General features: G+C 41.3%; 2 protein-coding genes across 5 annotated transcripts in view; both read left to right on the forward strand.

Annotated features, from left to right (window-relative positions):
- si:ch73-335l21.2 (RING finger domain-containing protein) overlaps positions 1–3,425 on the forward strand; it is a 5,776-nt gene extending 2,351 nt beyond the window's left edge. The window contains exons 1-3 of one of the 4 annotated variants that reach the window (XM_039822528.1): positions 1–935; positions 2,024–2,084; positions 2,276–3,425. The exon at positions 1–935 is cut by the window's left edge and continues 724 nt beyond it. In XM_039822528.1, the coding sequence (XP_039678462.1) occupies positions 2,365–3,006 (642 nt within the window). In that variant the 5' untranslated portion in view covers positions 1–935; positions 2,024–2,084; positions 2,276–2,364 and the 3' untranslated portion in view covers positions 3,007–3,425. The remainder of the gene's footprint in view (positions 936–2,023; positions 2,085–2,275) is intronic. The other 3 variants (XM_039822529.1, XM_039822530.1, XM_039822527.1) reach the window with 3 other exon arrangements.
- A 1,227-nt stretch (positions 3,426–4,652) lies between these two features.
- dvl2 (dishevelled segment polarity protein 2) lies at positions 4,653–26,516 on the forward strand. The gene is made up of 15 exons (XM_039822532.1): positions 4,653–4,813; positions 10,669–10,738; positions 13,649–13,803; positions 16,435–16,544; positions 16,790–16,919; positions 17,959–18,049; positions 18,236–18,305; positions 18,483–18,622; positions 18,904–18,980; positions 19,094–19,161; positions 19,259–19,393; positions 20,227–20,358; positions 22,047–22,223; positions 22,711–22,935; positions 24,765–26,516. The coding sequence occupies exons 1-15, from the start codon at positions 4,653–4,655 to the stop codon at positions 25,325–25,327; spliced, it is 2,304 nt and encodes a 767-aa protein (XP_039678466.1). The 3' UTR covers positions 25,328–26,516.
- The last annotated feature ends 578 nt before the right edge of the window (positions 26,517–27,094 follow it).

A 27,094-nucleotide genomic window follows, 5' to 3' on the forward strand; every position in this document is an offset into this window, starting at 1 on the left:
CTATACCCAGTAAGTTCTTGCTAAAGACTTAAAGATCTGTCACAAAGTTTTCACAGCATCAGGCTTTGGAGTAACGTGCCCACAGAGGAACTCAAACTAAGCACATTCCTTTTACCAAGTATCCCATTAATTCTAAATCTCTTAGTAAAAGTCAACTTGATAACTATGTTTTGATCACAAACTGAAAATAGCAGAATAGGCGTCAAGCACGTCTGTACAGGACAAGCTGGTTACAAGGAAATCTGTTAAATATGTTCGGTGTAACAGATATTACAGGTTATGAGTCATGTTATGTAATTAATCACCATTAATCCTTTTCACTGTCAATAATTCACCTGTTTACACCAGGCTCTGAACAAACATTACTTTTACTTTTTGTTTCTAATTGACATCCACTAGAATGTGACATGATTTTCAAGTATGTACAATACATGTTCAATAGTATCAACTTAAACAACTGACTTTCAATGTTGAAAAATGGAAGGTTGTTACACCCTAATCCACACACTGCTATTTTAAAACTCCTACATGCTGACTGTGTGGAAGCATAATATCATACCGGTAATATGCGAGTAGGGTAGGTAGACTACGAATCTGTCATTTTCTGTCTCGTGTGTCCTGGTTACCTTCACATCACCAAGGGTTTAATTACTGCTGAGCAAACCATAGAGATGCCTCAAGGGGGACTAGACAGAGATGAGACGAGACGAGTAAAATCAGGTGAGATGGAGCGAAAACAGGAGGTTGCCAGTAAGCCGAGCTTCAGCCAAGTAGATACAGGATATTAAGATAGAAACTTGAATGTGCACACATAAGAGGGAGGAAGACACTCTGCCAGGATGAGACCTGTACCAACATGAGAAGAAGTATGAATTGTGAGAGGGGAAGTACCGGGGTCAGAGGCAGTGTGCTCTGATCAAAGGAGTGTGCAGTGGGTAAGTGGCTCTCTTATCTGCTTCTTAGGTGTAAAGATGGATCACTGCCAGTTTCTCTCAGTATAATCTCACTGAAGTTGGTGGGCTACATTGATACAAGAGGGCTCATTATCCAGGGCTGGCTTCAACATCTCCCTTTCACAACTTGTTTGTCATTGTTGTGATTTTGGCGAAAAGCCACATGTTTATTGTTGGTGTAAATTATATTTGAACCCCTATTTTTGCTCAGATTTTATGAATGTGTAGTAGTCTTATGGAAGAAAAGGTTTCAGGGTATGTGTTACCATGGACCAATTCAAAGGAGACCCCATCTGCTAAGCAACAATCCCCCCATGAACGTGGGTTGCCTTGTAGTTGTATGAGCAAAAAAAGTGTCTGTAAAGCAAAGCAAATCAAATGCTTTGTTTTATAAAAAGCCAGCAGCAAGTTAGCTTAGCGTAAAAACTGGAAATAGAGGGAAACAGAGCCTAATATGTACAAAAACTGAAGAATAAAAACAAGTTGTGAGCTTTAGACACGCTGGTAGGTGGATTTGGTTACCAGTTAGAGCCAGGCTAGCTTTCCCCCTTGTTTCCAGTCATTATGCTAAACTAAGCTAAGCTAACCAGCTGCTGGCTGTAGCCTTAGATCCTTTCATCTAAAGGCGCTGACACACCAAGCCGATAATCGGCCATTGGACAGTCTGGCGAGGTCAGTACCTCAAGTCTGTTCACTATTGATGCAACTCAATAGTGTGTTTTGTCAGACCCTCCTTGCAAATGCTCACATTTGTCAAACTCCATGCCGTCAGATTGTAACACAAACTTACTTCTTAAAATTCTTGAAAGTCTTAAACTAAGATAACCCTGATTACATCATCATCAGGGTTATTTTCTCATACATTAGAAAGAGCCACTGAATATACAACTGTTTTCACAGACCAAATGTTCCTCGGTAAAATCAGTGGAGTGGCTCTTTAAGTGACTCAACTAAAGCACATCCGAGTGCAGAAGTGGACGTGCACACAAACGTGCAGAAAGTATTATTACTGTGACTTATAACTTTCCGCAACTGTTGCTTTGCTTATTTTGGTTTTTTTTATTCCATAGCTTCCTGGAAATGCTCTGAGTGCGCAGGCCAGCACATACTATGGACTCACGGTGATTGCGAGTAGGTGGGAGGGGGAATTGTTAGACGTGGAAAGCTGAGTGGTTAAATGGATGAATGCTATGACTTATGGGCTGTGGAATCTGATCATAAAACTTAGAAGAAACAAAGCTGCATCCCAGGGAGAGCAGATCCTGGCATTTAAAAGCCACATAATCCTCTGGGGTTCTCTTGAAGTTGTTTTTTCTTTACAGATTTTACCATCTTCTGATTCATCTACAAGTTGCATCTTGCCATCACTGAGCACCCAAGCCAACTCCATCCACTCACCCTCCCTCCCACCATGGATGTTGTCCCAGCTACCCAGCAGGAGGACCCAGGTGCTGCAGTACCCAGCCTCAGCACCACCCCTGGGGAGCCCATGGATGTGGAGTGTCCCATCTGCTACCAGGAGTACAACCAGTACAACAAACGCCCACGGATGCTGCAGTGTCTCCATGTTTTTTGCACCGAGTGCCTCGAGAGGATCCAGCTCTGCCCCTGCGAGCCCCCCAACCTCCGCAGCCCACCAGCTATCCCCTGCCCCCTGTGCCGCCACCTTACCCCCCTGGAGACTGGGGATGCCCTCTCCTTACCCTGCAACTCCCGCATCCTGGCCAAGCTACCCCATGTGGCCTTCAGCCTGCCTGTGACCAAGGCAACACGCCTAGCTACTGTCAATCGGAGAGTGGTGCTCTCTGTGGAGGGCGACAGAGACACCCGCTTCATCATCATGCCCACCGTCAGCCTGCGAGTGCAGCAGATGCACCCGGGCAGGCCGTATGGCACGGCGCCAGGCCTGGTGGGTGAAGAAGAAGTCATAGAGCAGAGCAAGAAGACCCTGTTCTGTGTGCAGCTGCTGGCTGTCACCTTCTGGGTGCTGTTTGTGATCACCTGCGTGATCGGGGTGGTGTTTGGGCCACGTTTCTTTAACAAGAAACTTTAATAGGAAAAAAATAGTTCTCCTTTATATAGCAGATATTGATATAGAGATTTTCTTTTTTATCTATATTTTAATGAAGAGATTTTTTTGAGCACTGTGTTTGCTGTTTACCCTGTAGATTTGGGACCAACAAAAAGTTGACTGTTATTTATAGAATACCACCACTTACACCAATCCTTACTCACCGTACTGCATATGTGTTGCTCTTTCATTATTAATGATATACTGATGAAGAGTTCCCTCTAGTGGTTTATTTGGAAATGTAGAACTGAGATCACTGTGAATGAAAAAGTGATTAAAAACTAAATGTGCTGTCTTCACTAAGGTTTTATAAAGTTTTCCGTCTGCCTGTTGAATAATGTTATTAGCTGATCATCAAAAATTGGCATGGGTTAATAAAAATGTGCACAGTTGTGGATTCATTACATTCTTTTGCCCCTTTTTGGTGTATAGCAAACACCAACGTTTCAAATGTATGTGATACAGAAAATCTGCTTTGGGGCTGTAGGGGCCCCTTGGCAAAGATGTTTTGGGTCACAGTTTGACAGAAAAATATAGTACTTTATTTTACTTCTAATAAATACATTTTGAAAAGCATTTTTTATCATTAGTATTTTTCTCACAATTATTAAATTTTTCCACCTCAGTATTATATCTGGCTCAAGCTCAACGTAGCCTATTAATCTAGAATCATGAGAAGAAAAATAAAAAAACATTAAATAAAACAATAGATAAAAAAAACACAAAACGTGGCTATATTTCTCAATACAACAATAACAAAAGGGGGGTAACAGAGGCATTAAACCTACAGTATGAAAATTAGGTGGTCTATGAATGTGTTCAATGGCCTGCTCATTTAGTAGGCTACTGTACGTCATCACCGAATTGCGTTAAAAACACTAATACCAAAAATGACAAAAAGCTGACAAAAACTGGCCTTTAACACTATTTGGAGACATTTTCAACAATGATATACATATATTGAGTGCTATATGTAGGCTACCTATTAATCAACAGTGGTGGTTAACCTGCGACATGGGCTTTAAATACAATTTTGAAGTAGGCTACTTGTACTTTGTGTATTTCCATTTTAAGCTTCTTTATACTTCTACTATTCTATATTTTGGAGATAAATATTGTACTATTTACTCCATTAACTGTTACATATATTTTAAATAATAAAAATGTTGGGGGTGGTTGGAGGCATAGGTTGGAGGGTGGTTGGGAGAGTACGTAAAAAAAAAGGGAGGGTACGTGTTTACGTCACACGCCGCGTTGGCTCGCAAAAAGTGGTGAAAAGTTTTTAGCCCCCCTCCCCTGTATGTTTTTGTTGGGGGAAAAGTTGTTGGTAGTTAGGTCTCGTGAATGTAGCCTGTCCGTCGTTTTTCGCCCCTTGGTAACAATGCGGGGGAATGCGAGTTTTTTACTTTTTTAAAGTCGGAGAGCGAGCTTCTGAGCAGGGTTACAAGGCTTTACGTCCTCTGGCTCGGACTGAAAATCTCAGTGGCCATCATCGTTTCACCTCTGCCGTCTCGTTAGCCACCTAGCTAGCTCCGCCGCTAGCTAACTACCCAACAAAGTTAACGCTACCTCGCCTCATAGTGTGTTTCTTGTGGTGACTTCCAGCTTGGAAAAGAGCAACCGTAGAGATGGCGGAAACCAAAATAATTTATCACATCGACGAAGAGGAGACGCCGTACTTGGTGAAGATACCCATTGCAGCCGAAAATATCACTTTGCTGGATTTTAAACAGGTCTTGAACAAGCCAAACTACAAATTCTTTTTCAAGTCTATGGACCAGGACTTCGGGTGAGCTGCTGTGATTTTTTTTTTTTTTGTTTGTTCCTTTATCAGAGAAGAGCTTTGCGGTTTGCATGCAAAATGAGGAGTGATAAAAGCTGCTAAAAGTTGTGAACAGCTAAGGTAGTAAGAGTAAAGATACTTAAATTGTGTGACACAAGTTGTAAACGTTGGAAAACAATCCTTTAATGTGCCTTTTTATTTTCTGAGTGGAGGAGGATTCATTCGCATATGTAAACACTAAAATGCTTGGTTAATTAAAAAATCTAATCTTTAATGAAATGCATGCCTGTTTGCGTGTCAAAAAGTCATGCAATCCCATCTTGTGACCGGCTGTCGTGTATTTGTCACAGAGAATAACCAGCTAATGTTAGAGGGATAATACACTTGAATGAAGCCAGCCAGGAAGGTCGCCTTTCTGATCCCTGATCAGAAACTGCAAAGTTATAATGATGACTATCCAAGTGGTTCTGTAAATACTAAGGGTATGTATGCTGGGACATTTCTCAGAAAACATCATCATTACAATGGGAGGCATTCCCTGTCCCTGCTGCTTTTCTTTTGCCCTAATCCTCATGCCTCCCTCCCTCCTTCAGTCCATCATCTTGTGAAATCCTCGCCTTTTCTTTCTTTTGGGACTGACGCCAGGGTTTTGTCTCCCCTTTTTAACACTTTGGCCTGCCTGCCATCCTTTCATTCCCTGGCTTCCTATCTTCCTCTCCCCTTTCTCCCAATCCACTCCTCCAGAAAGAGCCGTCTCCTCTTCTCTATCAATTAATCTTTTTTTTTTTTTTTTTCTGTGTAGCTGCTCTGCATTTTCCTGCAGAGGAATGCATGTTTGTGGTTTATTCACCCAGTGCGACCCTTAGGGCTTCTGTTAAATGCATTGTAGTCTTGGCCGAGTATTAAAGCTGGGCTCTTTTCCTCTTTGGATGGCACCATCGGAGCCTGTGCCAAAGAGGCTGCAGTATCCGCTCAAACCCCAAGATGAAATGGATGAGATGGCTTTTCATTAGGCCTTGACAGAGCTGGCAGGCTAGAGCTGCTCCTCAGATGCAGATCATTTGAATATTAATAGCGCTAACACCAGTAACTAATTTGTAGAGATATTCCTTTTGAGAAAATCTGTGCTATTTACAACTACTCAACGTCTGGTTGTTGAAATGAGTCAGTCAGTACATCCACAAACATGTATTGATGTAATTATAATAATATCAGTTATTTGTCAGGTTAGATGCATTTTCCCCCAATGAGGTGAGCAGCTTGCTTTTTATTATATCAGAAATTATGCATGTTCGGACTATGCAGCCTAGCAATGTTATGACTTCACTTTGGGCTCTGGGAGCTTGTTTGGCTTCTGCGATGTTTCTGTTCTGACAGTTTGTAGACTCAGTTATTGACCATTTCATAACAAAAGTAGACACTATATAATTAAATTATTATTTGTAGCCCTAAAGAGGACATATATGTAGCCTATGTGAGTATAGTTCAACTTTAACCAAAGTTCTTGTGTAAAATGAGTTAAATTGAGCTCATGTCCAATGTCTGTGATGGCACAGATATATTCCTTAGTGCTGCAACTTGTAATTATTTTCATACCCGATTAATCTACCGATGTTATTTCCTTGATTAATCGTTTGGTCAGACAATTGTGAAAAATGTCCATTTCAAGTTCTTAGAGCTCAAAGTAGTTAATTGACAAGTCATTTAGCTTATATTGTTTCTATGAAAATAGCCATTGTCTACTCCATTTATATACATGAGTAGGTAAATATTAAACACACCTCATGTCTCTATAATGCAATGTAGTTCAACAAGCCCTACAGCCTCCAAAATGATCATACAGTTAAATTAACACCTTTTTTAAACTCTTTCAATAAAAACTGAACATTAGGCTATAACCTTCACGAAGGTAGGATTTATAACCAGACTTTTGTATTAGACTGCAGATGTTTTAGCTAGGTGTACCTAATAATAAACTGGCAACAGTGAGTACATTTGAACCTAAAAACCAAAAGCTTTTATCTGCACTTTTAATGGACAAAGTAATATCTGTGAGACCTTCTTTTTACACTCTAATGGTCTCCATTAATGATTTGAACTTGACTGGCCTTACCACAACTACCAGTTTAATTTCCAAGTTAGCTGTCAAATTAAGAGCTTGTCCCTGTGTAACTGGACAGGACATGGTTAGACTCTGTGTGCTTGTAACTGAGCACACAATGTTGTATTTTTTTTTTTTTTCATAAGGCAAAAAGTCCTCATCTCGCTCCACCCACGCCAAACTATCTCAGCTGAGCAAGGAAAGTCTTCCAAAGCGAGTATGTCCGAAAAAAAATTACATTTCTGAACTTAAATTGCGCAGCCTGGCATCACACTCTCTCATTTGAATATCTCCAACTGAGTTCAGATGAAAATTTCAAACATAGCTCTGAGTCAGCTGTCCAGTCAAAGCAGAGATGATTCCCCCCCTTCTCTGACCCAAGAAAGGAGTGTGTAATAGTGTGTTTTCATTTGCCCTGGTACGAGGCCAGCTGTCGACCAGCGCTGTCTGTGTGTGGCAGTGGGGGAGATCCATGGAACAGAGAAAGCCAGTGCTGGGAACTTAGGGCTGGACAGAGACCACTTGCTGGGTGTCTGGGGTGTCCACAGAAGAAAAGGGGAAAAAGAGTGGGGTGGTGTTCATTCAGAGTTAGTAGATATTCTTCTATGTACGTCTGCCTTAAGGGGCATCGGGGAGCTGTATAAGTAGGATTAATTGTAAGAAAGGTGATGCTGTGTTGGTTGTGAAGAATTTGGTGGTAGCAAAGGACTGGAAAAAAGTGAATTGGGGGTAAAAAAAAAAGCATATTTCTGGGTTGTTATTTATTTGAGGCATTTGAGTGTGTGTGAAATGATTCTCCACTGTGGTCACTTGTTTGTTTGGAGGGCAGAGGAATGAAGACAATTACACTCTCAGGAGAAGAATGTTACATCTGTTCATCTGCTATCTAGATGCAGCTTCTCGCAGCATGAGGGGGAAACGTTAAATAATGGAGGAAAAATGTGTTTAACTAACATTCGGTAGCCCCACACACATCTCTCAAAAGTAAAGTCTTCCTCCTCCACCAGTGCCCACAACAGTCTGGCCGTAGGCTTACACTCACCCACAAAACCAGCTCTCAACAGCTGCTTACTAAAGCCCAGTGGAGCCTGACCAAGGCTTGCACACATAAGGAGGCACACTGGCAGAAAAAGAAAAAGAGAACTTTTGAAGAGTTGGGGCAGTCAAGTGTCCCCTCTGTAGCACTCGTACCCATCCCCTGTCCCAGTTAACTACTTTAATAACATAATGGCAGGCTGCAAGGGGTGGGGGGTGGGGGTTACACAGCTGAAGCTGAATGCTGTCTTTTAAAGGTGTGGACACACTAGGCCGAAAATCGGCCGTTGGACAGTCTGGCGAGGTCAGTGACTCAAATCTGTTCGGTGTGTCCCGTGCCGTCGTCAGGCCTTTGACCTAACATGTTCAGTTGGCGGCAGGGCAGACGGGACTCACCTGGAAATGGGGAGCGGAGTGAGGTGACTAGAGTCTCTCAAAATCTGACGAATCTTTTAAACTGACCTTTGTTGAGCTGAAATGAAGACAGATTCAGCAACTGCACGGCCTATTTCTCACTTAAAATGTTTTCAGAAACCTGTTTCAGTGAACTATTTTAGTACAATATGAGATCGTATTCTGAACTGCCGCCATGACAGTCTGGCTTTGAATTTCCAGAGAAAACAAACCCATGTGACGCGTTTGTCCAATCAGCTGCCGGTTTTCATTTCTTGGGCAACAATACAGAGTAGCGCCGCCTGCTGCTATGTAGGCGTATTACGTTTCTCAAGTCGGTGTCGCCTCAGTGTGTTCCGAGGCAGTTTTTTGGACCTTGGGGACGCGACTGATCATCTCGACTGGCTTTTCTATCAACTGTCGGCCGTCGGCTTAGTGTGTCGGCACCTTTAGACAAACATGGAGGAAGACTACGGAGGAGCGTGTTTCCTTTAAGGAGAGCTTTGGCCATGTGGACACTGGGCTCTCGCAGTGGCTGTTACTGAGAGGTTATTGTTTTTGTGTGTTGGATTTTTATGCATATTGAGATTACCGGGTTGTGTTATTTGTCAAGGAGCCTCAAAAGCAGTTAGTGTGTGTGTTTTAGCTCTTTGGTGTGACAGAAGAAATTCCATGGCGTCAATCACTTGCCAGAAGAAGGAAATTAAGGTTGTTTGTTCTATACTTTAATATCTGCTGTAATTCATAGATTCAGAGTATAATACCAGTGATATAATTGTACTTTCATTACAAATGGATTTAGTTTTTATGATGCAAATTGAAGCTTAAAGCTTTTGTGCTTAACTTTTTTGATATTATTGAATGTCCGTTACATTCATGCCATTACCAAATGAGTTGCTACAAAGCTAATTAAGACTATCAGCTCCACACAACTCTCTCTGTATTTCTCAGGATGGCTGTGTTCAGAAGATTGTTTCGTCCGGTGAATTGCCCGTGCAGAAGCTCAAGTGAAGATAATTACCTCTTCTGAAGAGTCCATGTTTTTTTTATTCCTCTGTGTTCTCCTTGGCTACTAGCAACTGCATGTAGGAGGGGTGGGGGTGTGCGATCACGGAAGGCTTGTATCATGTGGATGCGCCAACAGTGCTGTTACTTAGAGTTCCTCATTTATTCATATTCGAATTGCGATTCAAGCTCTATCGATTTTCAAAAATCGATTCATATTTAAAAAATATGTATATATTTCTTTTTTTTATTTTAATTGTATGTCTACTGCAATCACATGGGAAAAGTAACTTAATTTACATACTGTGAAAAGTTTTTTTTAATCGAGAATTGTTTTTGAATCGAATCTTGAGCCTAAAAATCGATATCAAATCGTGACATTTTCTGAATCGTGCACCCCTAGTTCATACCTTTTGTAGCAACCATTTTATTAAATTTTTATTAACCATTGTATCCAGCCATTGTTGAGATATCAATGAGCAGGTCTGATTTATGGCAGTATTGGATTATATGTGGATTTTGCATCAAATGTGATCAAGTACTTTTGATTTGTCATGTATTTAATTCCCTGGATTAACCAGAAACTATCTATTAACAGTTGGCAGGTTGGATTCGGTTACACGCTTTCTTTGTCATATATACAAATAGAGATGTCCCGGGATTGGTATCGGGGCTGATCCACATTTAGTAGTCTACGGTTATTCAAATGTCAGATACTTATTTAATAAACATGTAGGTAAATATAAGTATTGGATTGGACTCGAAATCAGCAGATACTCAATATTAAAAGACTTGGATCAGGGCAAAAAAAAACAAGCTGATCAGGACATAACTACCTACCGATGTCTAAAATGAAATATGTTACAAATAACTTGACAACCATCCTTTTTTAATACAAAACTCACTTTGCCATTACTTTCTGGTAAAAACAAGGGTATTTACAGCTGTTGTTTTGATGTGATATAAGCTAAAGTATTGCTCTATTAGAGCCACTGCAGTCAGTTGTGTGCCACAAACCTTGAAACGCCCGCTAACACATGTAAAAGGAATACGGCAAGCAAACAAGAACAGCTTGTCAAAACATATTTAAGTCCTATTTTTGAATGAAGCCCAGCATTTGATTTAGATTAGCCATTCTGTCGTCATAGCCTAATATATTTTATGTAATGTAAACTATTCTTTTGCGTTGACGAAAACCTTGATGTTCTGTTCGGCCCTCATTCCCCTACCCCACTGTACTATCCAGACACCACGTACCATGCCATAATGTTATAAAGATAGAACCATTTATACCTTCTGAATCTCACTGTGTCTCTCTGTTTTTCAGGGTGGTGAAGGAAGAGATTTCCGATGACAGTGCCAAGTTGCCATGTTTCAACGGCAGAGTGGTTTCATGGGTGAGAAACAATAAACCTGTTTCATATATAAATGGGAGTGTGGGGTATGCAGATTTCGCTGGTGACCATTGCTCTAAATCCGTAAATGAAATAATTTCACTAATTTCCCACTGAGGCTTCTGTGAAAATGTCAACACCTGGCTTTCATCTCAAAAGTCAGCCATGTTTTCCCTTTCCCTGTGCATTCTCCCAGACCTCCCTCACAATAATGATTTCGTCTAATGAGCAGCGATAAAATTAAAGTAATTATTTCAAATTATAGCCATGAACATTGTTTAATTGTATATCATATTGCAACATCATAGACTCTTTTCTAGTTTAGGTTTGTGCTTTGGTGACCGTTGTATGGCTATAAAAATCTCCTGGAAAGAGTGGGAAAGCTACGCCAGACCAACTGTTAAGGTTAAACCGGAGGAAACAGACTCACAACATCCACGAGAAAAAGTCTTCTTGTAGCTTTAGCCACAGTCTGAGTCACCATAGCCAACAGCATGTACTGGTAGTTTTGCTAGGCTATAAAAATGTTCACCTTTTGTGCTATCGCCACAGCACATTCTGTTCTCAATTTAATAGTTCGAAGTTTCTTTAAAGACGCTGACACGCTAACCTGATAATCGGACGTTGGACAGTCTGGCGAGGTCGGTGACTCGAGTCTGTCTCTCAAAATCTGACGAAAATCTTTTAAACTGACCTTTGTTGATCTGAAATGAAGACCGATTCAGCAACTACATGGCCTATTTCTCGCTTAAAATGTTTTCAGAAACGCGTTTCGGTGAACTATTTTAGTACAATCTGAGATTGTATTCTGAACAAGCCGCCATGAAAGTCTAGCTTTGAATTTCCGGAGAAAACAAACCCATGTGACGCGTTCGTCCAATCAGCTGCCGGTTTTAATTTTTTGGGCAACAATACAGATTAGTGCCACCTGCTGTTATGGAGACGTATTACGTCTCGTCTCTTCGGTGTGTTCTGAGGCACTTTTTTGTCCAACTCAGGGAGACTGATCAGTCTAACTGGCTTTTCTGCCGACGGTTGGCCGTCAGGTTGGTGTGTAACCGCCTTAAAGGAGAATTCCGGTCGATTTCAACACGTAGCTCTGTTTGTAAATTTGGAGTGCTGTCAGTAGCGAGGAAACGCGAAAACAGTCTATGCTGCCTACACCATGTTATCCTCCTGCTAGCATTAGCACCCAGGATTGTGTTTAGTTCTGGTGTTGAGACGGCAAGACAGGGGCTTAGGGACCGTCTACAAACTACAACACCGAAAAGAGATACAAAAATATTTTCAAAAGTAGGCATATGCTTATTTTTTAAAACTAAGTACTGTAGTACAACTAACATGAAACAATTTATAATTGAGGTGAGTTTGGAGACATTACCTTATTTAATCATTAAATTAATACACATTTTTGTATCTCTTTTCGGTGTTGTAGTTTGTAGACAGTCCCTAAGCACTCGTCTTACCATCTCAACACCGGAACTAAACAGAGCTGAATTAGCACAAATGCTATGTATTATTCAGAATGCACACAAACTCTTCACATTGGCATGAACCACATCTAACCACAGACAGTTGCCCTGTTCATGGGCTCACGGCAGTACGTCGCTGCAGTTCATGGCAGAGCATAATTTTTTTTGCCATTTAATAAAACGATTTTTCTGGCCTGGCGGGGGGTTCCTGTTGGCCTGTACAATTATAGAGGAAACACTGCAGTTCTCTTGACATGTTTTCGACAGTTTTTATACTCTGTACGAGTCTTTAAAGACTCACCTCAGGACTATACGTTCAGTGTTGCTGTTTAAGCCATTTGAAAGTCCCTGAATCTGCAGATACATGACATAATCTAACAAATCTGCACATTGCAAAGATTATTTGACCATGCAACCAGAGCCAGAAGGGTTTTCGCTTTTCTTAAAAAAATCACGAGGAAGGAAAATGTTCCTCTCATTGTGTTAATACTCAAGCTTGCAGTTACTTACTTTTCATTTCTCCGATAGAAGGCCCAGTGGATGTACCCCACCCTGCGAGTTACATTTAAATAGAGACAAAACATCGGGGCTGGGCCCAGATAAGCTCGTTCGAGGCCGGAGCATCTGTTAAGTGCATAAGAAGGAGGGACGGCATTAAAAGGGGGGGGAACAAAGCTCAGAGACCAGAGGGACTGATATGTGATATATGTACTGATCTACGGGCCAAGACGGATGGAGGGATCCCAGAAGACAAGTGTTTCATAGTCACATAGCCATTAGTGGGGAGGGGGGGAGCATGGAGTGCTTCAGTCTGTACAGGCTGATAGACTCCATTTGGTTGAGTTATTTTGACGGGGAATGTAAAGCTTGTTTATCTGAACTCACTGAATGCACCAAACGTCCAGAAGCTATGGACTGAACAGTGTGTGTGCAGGCATTTCCGAATCCTCCAGTGTTAAGATGCATGGATTGTGAATATTCCCACTATTAATAAGACTATTTTCTTTTCTTATATTTTAGCCCAATTCTGTTGGTCAACTGGGCTTAATTACAGCTTATTTTTCTTCCTGTGTATGTTTTTTTTGGTTCAGGTAATTGGATGCTGAAGTGTGTGTTCTGTGTTGTGTGTGGGCACTTTTGTTGTATAATGAAGAGATACAGGTTAAGTGTAAGATAGCATTTCAGTATGCCCTTGAGACATCCAACTGAAAAGAGTAGTGTTTGTGTGTCAAAGTAATTGACATCTTACCCGCTTTTCATCCCTCCACCGCCTTCCTACTCCTACTTTCATTCCTCTCGTTTTCTCACCCTCTCTTCTCTCTGCCCTGTCTATATTTTTTGTGCCAATTTCTCTCCACTCCACATTCCGTCTCCCTACCTTTTAACCTCAGATTCTTTCTGTTTTTGTCTCTTCATCTTTTTTTGTCCCTTTTTTTTCCAGTTGGTATCTTCAGACACTCCAACAGCAGAGCCTCCAGTGGCAGTGGTCCCCCCTGTGGAAACGATTACCCAGCCTTCGCCCCCTCCTCCGCCCCTCCCACCCCCACCTGCAGAGAGGACTGGGGGCATTGGGGATTCCAGACCGCCCTCCTTCCAGTAAGCAAAGCGCACACACTCATTTAAAAATATTATTGCACTGTATATTTACCCAAAGAGGGGCATCACAAGTCCAAAAACCTTCTCAAAAGCTGCACTTTACTCCAGTACTTTATAACTCAGCACACACTTGGGCTTTTCCCATAGCTGTAATGTAGATACTTTGTCTTTTCCTGAATATATTATACAAGCTCAGTATCACGTTACTACAAGAATAGCAAGAATACTACAGCTCATCTGAACCTGATCTTAGCTGGGGCCGCCCTTGTTGTTGACATGACCCGTTCTGGGAGACTTTTTCAGTACATTAAACATACACACAGATTTGATTTTAAAATGTTCTAACATATAGTTTGAATATACTAGCAGATAGTACAATAGTTATTGTTGGCATTCACTTGTAACGTCTCGATTTTTAAATCTTAATGATATAAAAAAGAACAAAATAAGAGCTTGTCTATTGTTATTTCATTCACCTCCCTTTGTCCAAGCTTTTAGTAGGTTTTGGTTTAGAATATTGTTTTATTGAGCAACATTAGCATTTATTTGGATTTGTTTTTCAGGCAACCTGATGAATGGAAGTCTAATATCCACTCTCCATTTAGTTGTGTTTTGCACCAACTCTTGAGAGAAATATTTCTCATTAGCTGCTAAATGTTCACCAGCTAGTTGCTAACTTTGTATGTCTGCTGTTGAGTGCTGGGCAGGTAGTGTATGGTGGGTTTAACAGAGCTTTTGCATTGAAATATGCTAATGAGAGTGTTAAGATAGAACCAAAACCATAAAGTTGCGGACTGTAAATCCAAAACAATAAGCTGAAAGAGGCTAAAAAGTATTCGTTGAGCTGACGGTAATGCCGAATCGGGTTATAATTCTCTATTGGTTTGTTACTACAAACTATCCCTTTTACATTACACACCGTCATTTGATCCATAGTTAATGTAAAAAATAGTGATTATGGCAGCTTTTAAGAGTGTGAAACCACAAGGCAGTCTAGTCACGGACACCTAAAAATCCTCTAGTCTTTTCCTTATCCTTAAGCATCCATCTTATCCTCCTAAATTATGAGGAAACCATTACTGTAGTTTCAAAAGGGCCTGTAGTGTCCAAAACAAACCTACTATTTATAATTTAAATAGCTTCTTACCATTGCTCTTAGTTCCTCAAGAAGTATGTCGCCTGGAGCTCTTTAAGTTTGGTTTGGGGGTCAAATTGAGTTCACACCCGTCACTGCAAACTCCCATTACAGCTGCAGAGCTCTCATTCATTTCTTGTGTTTGGACCTCGTCCTGTCTGTGTCCCGTGGCTGCAGGAGGGTGGCCATGATGGTTTTTGAATCCAATTTCAAATGAAACAATTTCTTTTCAACTTCACTAAATGTGCGGTTTGCCGTCGGTGGCGAATTAACCACATTAGTAATTTATTTCCATGCTGTATTTGGAGCTGGATCAACACCATTGCTCATAGTGGAAAATGAAATATAATTCATATTGCAGGGTCTCTGTGACTCGTCTGATGAAGATTTTTTTTTTCTCTTTGCTTTCATCATGAACCACAAGGCGTTCTCTGTCTTCCTATGTAATCAGCATATTTGTCAGCGTGCGCATGGTTCTGAAGTCTGCTGCCCCACGCAGGCTTACCGGGGCATTTGGTTGTTGCGACCTGCTCATTGGCCTTTTCCACGCTGTGGATGTGACAGGGTGGTCCCATGCTTTCTGGCTTCTTCTGGCTTCTCTCTCTAGATGGTTTTGGTGACGTGACAATGACAAAAATGAATTTGCCGGTTTTGAAAGCTAGACCGATGTATGTCTGCTAATACTAGCTTATTTTAAGTACTAAACTAAGTTTGGGGTAACTAAACTAAGAAGCAGTGTTACCATAACTTAGTTTGTCCAGATGTTGATTTTTACACTGTAAAATGTTCTGTTCAGTAAGTATTTTGATCACAATACATCAGCCCATATGTTGTTATCAGATGTTTTGAACTTTTAAATATCAATAATCAATATTGGCCTAAAAAACAGTAGCAGTAGGGCTCTACTGTATACTTACTTGCTTTTTTTAATTCACTGACTGCTGAATTGCCTGAAGGGGAAATTAAAGCTCTATTCAATCAGATCAGTGGACTTAGTTTTTTTTTTTCCTACATGTTTTGTTTGAGATATGTGTTTGTGTTGTGTGCTCTCTGCATATACCTTTAATTGGCCCTCTGTGGATGAATAAAGTTCTTTTGAATTTAATGAACACAGCCTGCTAAATGTATTCATTAGAGTTTATAGTACGCAAAGGCTTTCAACCTATTCTAAAAGTGTTAAGATGCCAAATAATAACTACCCCAATCTAGAGTTCATAAGTCACATTGTCAAATTCTTAGTCCACCAGAAATTTTATGTGGAATTAAATGGATTTTGATCATTTTTGCCCCTAAGTGGTCCATCATGAGTCTAACAATGTTCTAAAGGTGCAATGCTTAACCCGTGAAGTACTCTTTTGGGTCATAAAACATGTTTATTGGTTATTCTTGTGAATACCATATCTGGAAAAGCTACTGTGGTAAAATGATTACATTGAAACAGTTGAAATTACGTCGTGCTCTTAATTCTTACCATGCTCCTGCTTCTTCTTTTATAGCCCCAATGCAACAGGCAGTGTGGAGACTTTGGACGACCAGACTGAAACCGAATCTGTAGTTTCCTTCAGGAGAGAGAGACCTCGGCACAGAGAGGGCATGGAGCCACACGGTGAGAAACGGCAGATCACAGTGCTGATTTTAAAAAAAATAAATAAATAAAAAAGCTCTTTTACAACGGCATCAAGATTTGGCATGCTCCCAACATCCAAACAATGAATATGATCTGTGATATAATCAAGGAATGTCGAGAAGTGAGGAATGTAATCTATGGGGGGGGAAAAGGCCAACATTGACTTGAGCAAACATGAATATTCATGGAGAATATGTTCCGGGTTTTTTTCTGTGGTGTCCCAGGGCCTCGAATGAATGGCCAAAGTCGACTGGAGCGCCACCTGGCAGGGTACGAGAGCTCCAGCACCGTGATGAGCAGCGAGCTGGAAACCACCAGCTTCTGCGACTCAGACGACGACGACACCATGAGCAGGTGGGAGATCGATTAAAGATGGGAGGGTTAACCAAGGAGATTTTGGGTGTCTTTTTGAGACCTATTGTTTAATAAGGAATTCAGACACCCAACATGTTATGTATCCCCCAATACGATTTCATGTCATGTCATTGGGAAACTTTCTGCATCAAAAACAACCTAAATAAAATTGAGAGTAGTTAATGTTAAGCTCTGCTGTTACCCATCCTTACTTAACTATAGTAATTTCATCTTTAAACTCTTTAAATTGCACTCATACTTTTGCTTTAAAAGGGTCTCCTCTCTATGCATCCATACCCCAACCCAAAATGTCAATAAGCAATTATTTATTATATTTGATGAAGTTCATGATTTGGCTACAATTCCTATAGTTATTTTTTTTGGTAAAAAATGGTTTTTATTTTGGCCAGTTTTTATATTAAAAGATAATGCTAATTAGATTAAATTATATATTGTTTTAAAATGTTTCTTGCCTTGTGGAAATGTTGGTTCGATGTATATAGGCTTTTATGGCTCCGGCTGCCTTGTTTTTTTTATATTGTCCTTATTCTATTTTCTTGTTTTTGTTCTTTATTTTTTTTTTGGATTAAGGGTAGATATGGATTGGGATGGACATTTTCATTTCCCTGGGGTTCTGCAGTCATTTCTTTTTTTTCTAATATTATTTTTTGGGCACTTTCAGCCTTTATTTTTGACAGGACAGCTGTAGAAAAGAAAGGGGGGGAGAATGACATGCAGCAAAGGGCCGCAGGTCGTAGTCGAACCCGGGCCCGCTGCGTCGAGGAGTGAACCTCTATATATGGGCGCCCGCTCTACCTACTGAGCTATCCGGGCGCCCGTTCTGCAGTCTTTTTTGATATTTGTATCTCTTGAGAGGACAAATACAGGATGAAAAATGATCTATCTACCGATAAACAAGATACGATCTTTACTCTGGAATTCCTGATTAGCGTCCCCATTATCTTTGTGGGTCCCTTAGGTTTGTGATGCCATGTTTCTCTTCTGACATTTCACCTTTTGTTGACACTTGACCTTGTAGGTTCAGTAGTGCAACAGAGCAGAGCACAGCCTCTCGGCTTCTTAAACGGCACCGCAGACGCAGGAAACAGCGCCCCCCACGTTTGGAGAGGGTATGTACTATAGTTACCTTTTTCCCTTAAGTTTTTTTTTTTTCTTTACATGTTTTATAACATGTTGGTATTTTTTCTAACTGAATCAGGAATTTGTAGAGCCATTGCTATGGATTGCTCAGAGAAAGTATTTTTGTCGGTGTTTGGAAGCAAATCTAATGGTCATTTTGTGGTTTTCAACTCCAGGCCTCGTCCTTCAGCAGTGTGACAGACTCCACGATGTCCTTGAACATCATCACCGTCACTCTCAACATGGGTCTGTAAACTCCTTGATGCATTCTTGTTTTTGAGCGTCTGTGTTTCTCGGAAGTTTGCAAGGAAATATGAAACTTTTAAAGCAGTACTACAGCCTAGACTTCAAATACGGCACTACATTTTCTTTGCAGAAGTGTCTGAGCAGTGTTAACACTATTCTGATTTCTCAACAATACAGAGAAGTACAATTTCTTGGGCATCAGCATTGTGGGCCAGAGCAACGAACGGGGGGATGGAGGCATCTACATTGGCTCCATCATGAAGGGAGGAGCTGTGGCTGCAGACGGACGCATCGAACCTGGTGACATGTTGCTGCAGGTGAGGAAGAATAAATCCTAAATCAAAGGGAGTGTTTTTATTTTAAATGACTACTTTTTTTTAATTTTTTTATAGATATTGTGTGGCACATTGTGGGATCTTTTCCAACTTAGAAACAATGTTGGTTCAGTTATAAATAATTCTTCTGGTGTGCTGAGATATATGGACACATCTCTTTTCTATGTTTACTGAAATGAATATTAAAGAATCTAATCATTTCAGCTGTACTTATCTGTCAGTCTAACTAAAATAATTTTTCCTATTCTACAATACCCTCCAAGGTGAATGACATCAACTTTGAGAATATGAGTAATGACGATGCAGTGCGGGTACTAAGGGAGATTGTACACAAGCCAGGGTGAGTTGGCGTTTTTCTCATTTTAGATCTTATCAGACACACATTTTTAAGTTCTGTCTTTACACAAGTGGTCAACAATGATGATAATGGCCTATTCTTTTGGTGTTTGCCAGGCCCATCATCCTCACAGTGGCTAAGTGCTGGGACCCTTCTCCCCAGGGCTACTTCACTCTGCCTCGCAGTAAGTACAGCACTGCCTTTTCTGTTTATGCCCTTGTCGTGTTGAGTAGTACCCTGATCTCAGGTTCAGTAACAGTTTCTCTTCTCCACGTGTGCAGATGAACCAATCCGACCCATTGACCCAGCAGCGTGGGTGAGCCACTCTGTGGCTATGACCGGGGTCTACCCTGCCTTCCCAGGCAGCTCCTCCCTCAGTACCATCACCTCTTCTTCCTCCGTCACTGAGACCGAACGTGAGAGTCTCTTCCAATGTCTCCCTGATCATGTCACTTTGTGTGTGTGTGCTGAAATGTACCCGTCTTTATTCTCAATTCTTTCATATGCACACAATTCTCTCATAAAACTAGATCTTCCAGGCGCCAGGATAGCTCAGTAGGTAGAGCGGGCGCCCATATATAGAGTTTAACTCCTCGACGCAGCGGGCCCGGGTTCGATTCCGACCTGCGGCTCTTTGCTACATGTCGTTACCTTTCATGTCTTCAGCTGTCCTGTCAAATAAAGGCCTAAAAATGCCCAAAAAATAATCTTAAAAAACAACCATTATCTTTTTTTAAGATTATTTTTTGGGCATTTTTAGGCCTTTTATTTTTGAGAGGACAGATGAAGACATGAAAGGGGAGAGATAGGGGGAATGACATGCAGCAAGGCGAACCCGCAGCCGCTGCGTCGAGGAGTAAACCTCTATATATGTGCGCCTGCTCTACCAACTGAGCTAACCCAGCCACCGGATAGCTTCCACTTTTGAAGCCAGTTTATTTGTCAGTGTCTATATTCAAGGCCTGACTGATCGTTACTCAAAGTATATTTTTCCTGTTACTGTCTCCTCCTCTCTTTCTCTTCTAACGGCATTGGCACAAGAATCATCTTCCACATCTGTCTTTCTGCCTTTGTCGTTGTTATGTAATGTGATGAATGATGCTTTCCTGCCTTTGATCTCCTCCAAGTTACACTCTTGGCCTTCTTGTTTTGACCCAGATTTCACCTCTCAATAATCTTTCATTTATCCTTGCATGTCTGCACTTCTTCTGCGTCAGCTTTCCTAAAATTCTTTTCTGTGTCTCTCCAGGTTTTGATGACTTCAACTTATCACTGCACTCTGACATGGCATCGGTTGCCAAGGCCATGGCCTCACCAGAGTCGGGTCTTGAGGTCAGGGACCGCATGTGGCTTAAAATCACCATCCCCAACGCTTTCCTCGGTAAGACTAAACAGTGGAGACAAGGCATAATAGAGAGTACATCAGTAACATGGACATTCTGTGCCTCACAGGACTTTACAGGGCAGGCATTATGTTCTCAGAATTAAAACCGTGTGACTTGTGGGAGGAAAAACCCCAAAAGTGAAAACATCTGTTAAATTGGAATCACCTGCAACTGTATCACGATGACTGTTTACATAAAGTACACGTTTGTCCATTTTGTGCTTTTTGAAATGAAAATTTAATTTATTTTTCAGCTTCTGATTTCAACGTCCATTTCCTTTATAGTATATACTAATAATCCAGCATTTGTCAGGTTATCAGGCTGAAATGCACTTTTCAAATTACAAACTGGATTCACTAACTCTCAAAAGCCTAGAAATCAAAACATTTAGTTTTTTAGTGCATGTCTACATTTCATTTTAGTCTTTATTAGTTTTAGTCACGGTCATACTGTTTAGTAAAGTTTCAGTCGACTAAAAGTCTGAGCATTTTAGTCAGAATTATCATGACCATTTTAGTATAGTTTTTATCGACGAAAATTGTATTTTAGTCTCTCTTTAGTAATGCAATTCTATTTAATCCAGTCAATATAGTATAAGTACTTAGTAGTATAGACAAAACCAAAATGTTGGCCAACAAGGGATGCTTAGTACACACGGAGTCAGTCAGGTAGGAACTAACACACACACACACACACACACACACACACACACACACACACACACACACACACACACACACACACACAGCTCCAGTAGCTAACGTTAAAATGGGACACATTAACCACAGCCTCATGAGTTGGCATGAGCTTTCTAAAATAGAAAGTAACGTTACGTTAATGTCTTGACTTACCTCAATTTCATTATGGAATGGCTCGAGATGTCTCTTAAGGTTTGTGGTGTGTTTTCCTGTGATTTTGTGGCTGCATTTCTCCCATCTTTTTCCACAACACAACATTCCGTTTTCTTTTCCACTTCTATGTAATGAAAGTTTTTCCAAATGTCGTTTATTCTTTTTCTCCGAAAGACGAACTCCGGCTGGCTGGCCACGGTCCCAGCTTTCTCTGTGTCAGACTTCATTTTCTTTGTCGTTTATGCTCGTCTCACACTCTAACTCACCGCTGCATCTTGTAAATTAAATAATGCCGCGACAGGGCTTGAGGAAGTAACATCGCCTGCGTCTGCGCTGTGCGACCCGAGTGCAAAATAATAATAATAGTAACGCGACTGAATGAAATAACGTTACAACATTTCGTCTCGTCTCGTTTTGGTCAATGAAAATGAAGAGACATTTTAGCATAGTTTTTATTTTGTAAACCACATTTAGTCTCATTTTTACTCGTCAACAATACTGTATTATACATTTAATTATAGTCATCATCACATGACCAGCATTTACGTTATGTCTCTCCTCGTTTTGGTCACGTGATAAAGGTTCATTTGACGGCGATATTTAGTCATAATTTTTTGTTGACGAAAGCAACACTAGTTACAATCGTTTCATTGTCATCAACTTGTTTTACATATATATGTATTTTTCATCTGTATTTTATTATACTTTGTACGTATAGTATACATTCATTTTTATTTTATAGAGTACACTGGGAATCTTGGTCACAAATATTCCCTTTGGGATGACTTAAACTCTACCTAATCTTACTTTACATGTCATGCATCCACTATCAGGCTCAGACGTAGTGGAGTGGCTCTTTCACCACATTGAGGGGTTCCAGGACCGCCGTGAAGCCAGAAAGTATGCCAGCAACCTACTGAAGGCCGGCTTCATCCGACACACGGTCAACAAGATCACCTTCTCCGAACAGTGTTACTACGTCTTCGGAGATTTAAGCGACTGTGAGAACTGTGAGTAACTCAAAAACATTAACATCAAAGGCTGACTTGGATCATTCCGCTTAATCACATTTGCTGACATGCCTTTTTGTGGACACACTAGTGGTTGTATGGGTCCGTCATGTGACATTTCAGTTATGGAAGGATTTCTTTAATGCGCTGCCATCCCTAAACTTAGAATCTCCAGAATGCACTCGATCACATCCAGAAAATAACAACCAGCTGCAGCAGATATTACAGGTTTAGTTTCCATGATGTGTTTGTCTGTGGTCATTTAGTTGGGTGCAGTCTGACATCCTGATAAAGATGAATACAAAAAGATAAATCCATTCATATCAAAGGGTAACATTTGAAACAAAGATAAAGGGGATTGTGTGTAATGAGTCTCTGTTGTGTAACATGTTGTATCTGCAGAAGTAGTATCAATTGTTCTAGCTTGTTTAGCCTTATCCTTCCACTTCTTCCATTGTTCATCTCCTCTGTCTTATCTCCCACCCAGACATGGCCAACCTGTCCCTGAATGACAATGATGGTTCCAGTGGGGCCTCAGACCAGGACACCTTGGCTCCCCTGCCTCTCCCTGGGGCTTCCCCGTGGCCCATGATGCACACCTTCCCCTATCAGCCCTACCCGACACATGCCTTCTCCAGCCAGCCACCCCCGTACCACGAGCTCACCAGCTACACCTACGCCCCCGGCAGCACCGGCAGCCAGCACAGCGAAGGTGAGCACAGACTGCGATTACATGTCACCCTGCTGAGAAGCATGTGCAAATCTGAAGGGACTGAATGAGTTAGCTTGTCCAATAGACCATACTGGTTAACTTGCATGCATCAGCCCACTAACTACAAAATCCTGTATATTTAAAGTGCCCATATTATGAACGAAATCACTTTTTCTGGGATTTGGGGTGTTATTTTGTGTCTCTGTTGCTTCCACATGCATACAAACTTTAAAAAACCCATCCATGCTGTTTTGAGTGAGATACGGGTTTCTGAATGTATCCTGCCTTCAGTCTCTGGCTGAGCTGGTCAAAATCGGCAGGGCCGTCTACGTCATCGGCCAAAACATTCCCACCCTAAGCGTCCTGCTGAGTTCTCTGAGTCTCGGGTTCTGCAGGAGACTCCCCTCCTTCTTCAGCATCCGATTCTGGTTTGAACATGTATGGTTGAACTACTGCCGCCATGTCCGTAACTTTCACACGTTGTTCTATCTAGTCCCGTTAGTCTACACTTTCCCCGTTACTAATGTCTGTGCCCAAGCACTGCCTAAGCGAGTACTTACTGCTAGTGATGCACCGAAATGAAAATTCTTGGCCGAAACCGAAAACCGAAAAAGAGGAAACCAAGACCGAAAACCGAAACACCGAAAGAAATTAAGCCAATTATTAGTACCATTGCATTTATGGCTATGACTGTGTACTAACTTTACTAAAATCAAGGCATTGCAATTGTATAAATTAATATTAAAGTTTAATTAAAAAAATATCTAGCAGAAATATGGCTACAATCTGATAGTCACATACAGTATACAGTAGCCTAAGAACAGAATAGCTTACCTATTGTTATTATTATTATTATTATTATTATTATTATTAATAATTGAGGCACTTTCTTGCAGGATTTCACTGAACATATCAGACAACGAGGGTGCATGCCCCTCATCTGGTGCAGCGAGACAAGTCTTTTTTTTCTGCGCTCTGATCTCCTGCGCTGCGCTGCTCCGTCTCCGTCTCCACGCGGGTTCTCCGCATCCATCGCGGCCTGGATCATTTCTCGTGCGCCCTGCTTTATTTCTGCATCCAAGTAATGGTCTTTATAACGCGGATCAAGTACAGTCGCGATGAAGTGCAGAGGATCCGAACAGATCTCACTGAAACGTGTGCTGACAGACTCTAAGAGCGTACTTTTCATTGTTTTCACTCCGTGGTCCGTCTCAACCTCGTTGCTTAGAGACGCTTTGCAGGTGGAACGGATCGGGTACTGACACACGTGCAGGTCGCGTTTTCTGTTTGCGTCATCACAACATTTTCGGCCGTATTGTTTCGGTGATAAAGGTATTTCGGCCGAAAACCGAAAATGCCCTTTTGGGCCATTTTCGGCCGAAAATTTTCGGTGGCCGAATATTCGGTGCATCCCTACTTACTGCGCATGTGCGACTCCCAACAAAGATGGAACAAAAGTGAGATGCCTCACTCTGTAGCTAAAACAGAGAGCTCAACATACAGGGTGAAAAGAGGAGCTGCTGCAATGTGGAGTACAACAAAAATAGTGTGTTTTGAAAATTAAACCATGTAAACCTATTCTGGTACAACCTCTAAATACAATTATGAAACTGAAAATGACCATAATATGAGCATTTTAATATGACTGCTGGCCACTGCTGACCGTACAAATGATTCGTAGCCATTGGGATAAATGATGCAAACCAATGATTTGGAAATCTCCCCTATAATACTGGTTTCCTACTGGCTCCTTTAGGTGGCCTTGTTTGTTTGACTGACCAGGATACAAGTGTACATCTTCTCTAACGGCAATTTCTTTCTGCCCTCAGGGAGCCGAAGCAGTGGATCGACGAGAAGCGAGGGTGAGCGACGTCGCAGCACCAAAGGCCCAGGCAGCACCGTGGGTGGAGGGGAGAAGTCCCCCTCTGGCGGGGGAGGAGAAGGTGGTGGGGCCGATTCGCGCTCCGGCAGCGGCAGTGAATCGGAATACTCTACCCGCAGCAGCCTGCGGCGTGGCCACGGTTCAGCTGCCCCCAGCGAGCACAGTCACGCCTCCTCCCAGCGCTCCCATCATCACCGCATTCCCCAGCCCCCCCACATGTCTCCCTACCCGCCAGGTATCATGCCTTACAACCCCATGATGGTGATGATGGTACCCCAGCACCCACACCCAGCCATGGCAACCGCTCACGCTCTTCCTCACGCGCAGCAGATGGCCACAGCAGCCATGCACCCGGCTCTAGCCCCGCCCCCCTCCTCCACTCCAGGGGGGCCTCCTGGTGCCCCGCCCACCCGTGACCTAGGCGCCGTACCCCCAGAGCTGACTGCATCCCGCCAGTCGTTCCACCTGGCCATGGGAAACCCCAGCGAGTTCTTTGTGGATGTCATGTAGTTTGTCTGTCTTGGTGTTGAGTGACCATTCATGTGAAGATAGTGTACGGTTCCCACTTGTATTGATGAGGATCTGGTGATAGCTTTTTGAGCTCACAAGGGCCTATTGGATTGAGGGCACTTGTTACAAATTTGGTGAGAACAGGGTTCAACAGTAACAAAGAAAATAAGGCAAAATGAAAACACAATGTGGGATTTGGTCTGACTTTGTCTACAAAGTCTAGTTTCTCTTAAATAATATCAACTACATAACCGTTATTTTTTTCAATCCTAATTCCAGAAGGACAAGTCCATTCTTATCTCAGTAGTGAGCTTGTATTTCTCAAAAAGAAAGCTCTCACTACACAATGTTGATTGCCTATCAGAGCTGCTCAGCACTCCAGTTCCTGCAATCCTCAAAACTGAAATATAGTATTTTAGGAGGGGAAGCACCTTCCCAAACCAGCTACGAATGTCAGAGCTGTCCATCCAGGAAGCGCACGGACCACAGTTTAACACTAGAGGGTGCCAGGTACACTGTGTACTTGAGAAGGATGCAATTCTGTATACATATCTGGATCACCATGCCAGATTTGTTGGCAGCACAGGAGCATATTGAGTGCCTTACTCTTTTACATTTTTTTTAAGACACATTTTCACACTCCAGGTACATAAAATAACTCCTTGTTCCAGCGTTGTTTGACAATAAACTTCTCTGTATATATCTACTACTCCTATGTAAATGCAACAATACAGAACAGCAAGCTCTAATGTGAAAAGAAAATAGGTCCAAAAATGTCATGTGAACTTGTGTTTAGTAATCACTGTCTAGGCCTAGTCGTCAATAATAATAATAATAACTCTTATTGTGAGGAGTATTCGGTATTGGACTGTTGACTGTAGAGGCCTAACGGTACTAATAGGTGAGAAGACGAGATGCTGAAAGTGGTACGTTTTGATTACACAGTGTATATAATAAGTAACTGTGATCCAAATGCCCCATGCTTATTTTTACGTTACTGACTCGCATTATCCACCCATTTCATTTTTTGTATGAGTGACTATATAAATCATGTATAACCGTACTATTAAGGTGCTAAATGAAGTTTCAACATTTCAAAAAAAGAATGACATTGACAGTGTCCCATTGTTTGATTTCATATCACCACCTTTGTTTGTGTACTTGAGAATAAATTTGATACTTACCTACTGTTCAGACTTCATTATTTTAGGTGGGGATTCAGAAGTGAAAATGAACTTTATCACAAGTTGTGTCAAGAAGTAGCCTTCAGAAACAACCTTTGGTTTGTGTTTATCTTTTTTTAGCGTTTGTCAAATGGGTGTAATTGAGAAAACCAAATGGTGACATTATTGACTCACTATATTAAGTAAAAGTAGCAATATTACGCAACCAACTACATAAAAAAATTGGTGTGTGTCACAGACAGTGCACATACTGTATGCTGATCTATATGCTGTAGATATCTGGATTTTGGTTAGCATCATTTTGAGTACAAGATGTTTTCTTCCTTTTTTTTTTTTTAAAAAGGCTGCAGTTAAGTCGTACAACTGTGAACTTTTTCAATGAATACTTCTACCTGTATCATACATATTTCATGAAAGCACCTATAGTCATTTCCAGATGTATACATTATATTGTCATTGTACAAGTGGTGAAAAGTATCTTTTACTCAAGAACTGTATGCAAGTAGTTCAATTTAATTCTACTTACTACTCTAATTCTACTACTCCATTTCAGAGCACATTCTACTTTACATTTGTCAAAAGT

This window comes from Perca fluviatilis, chromosome 14 (assembly GCF_010015445.1).
Source record: "Perca fluviatilis chromosome 14, GENO_Pfluv_1.0, whole genome shotgun sequence".
In the NCBI taxonomy this organism is placed as follows: Eukaryota; Metazoa; Chordata; class Actinopteri; order Perciformes; family Percidae; genus Perca; species Perca fluviatilis.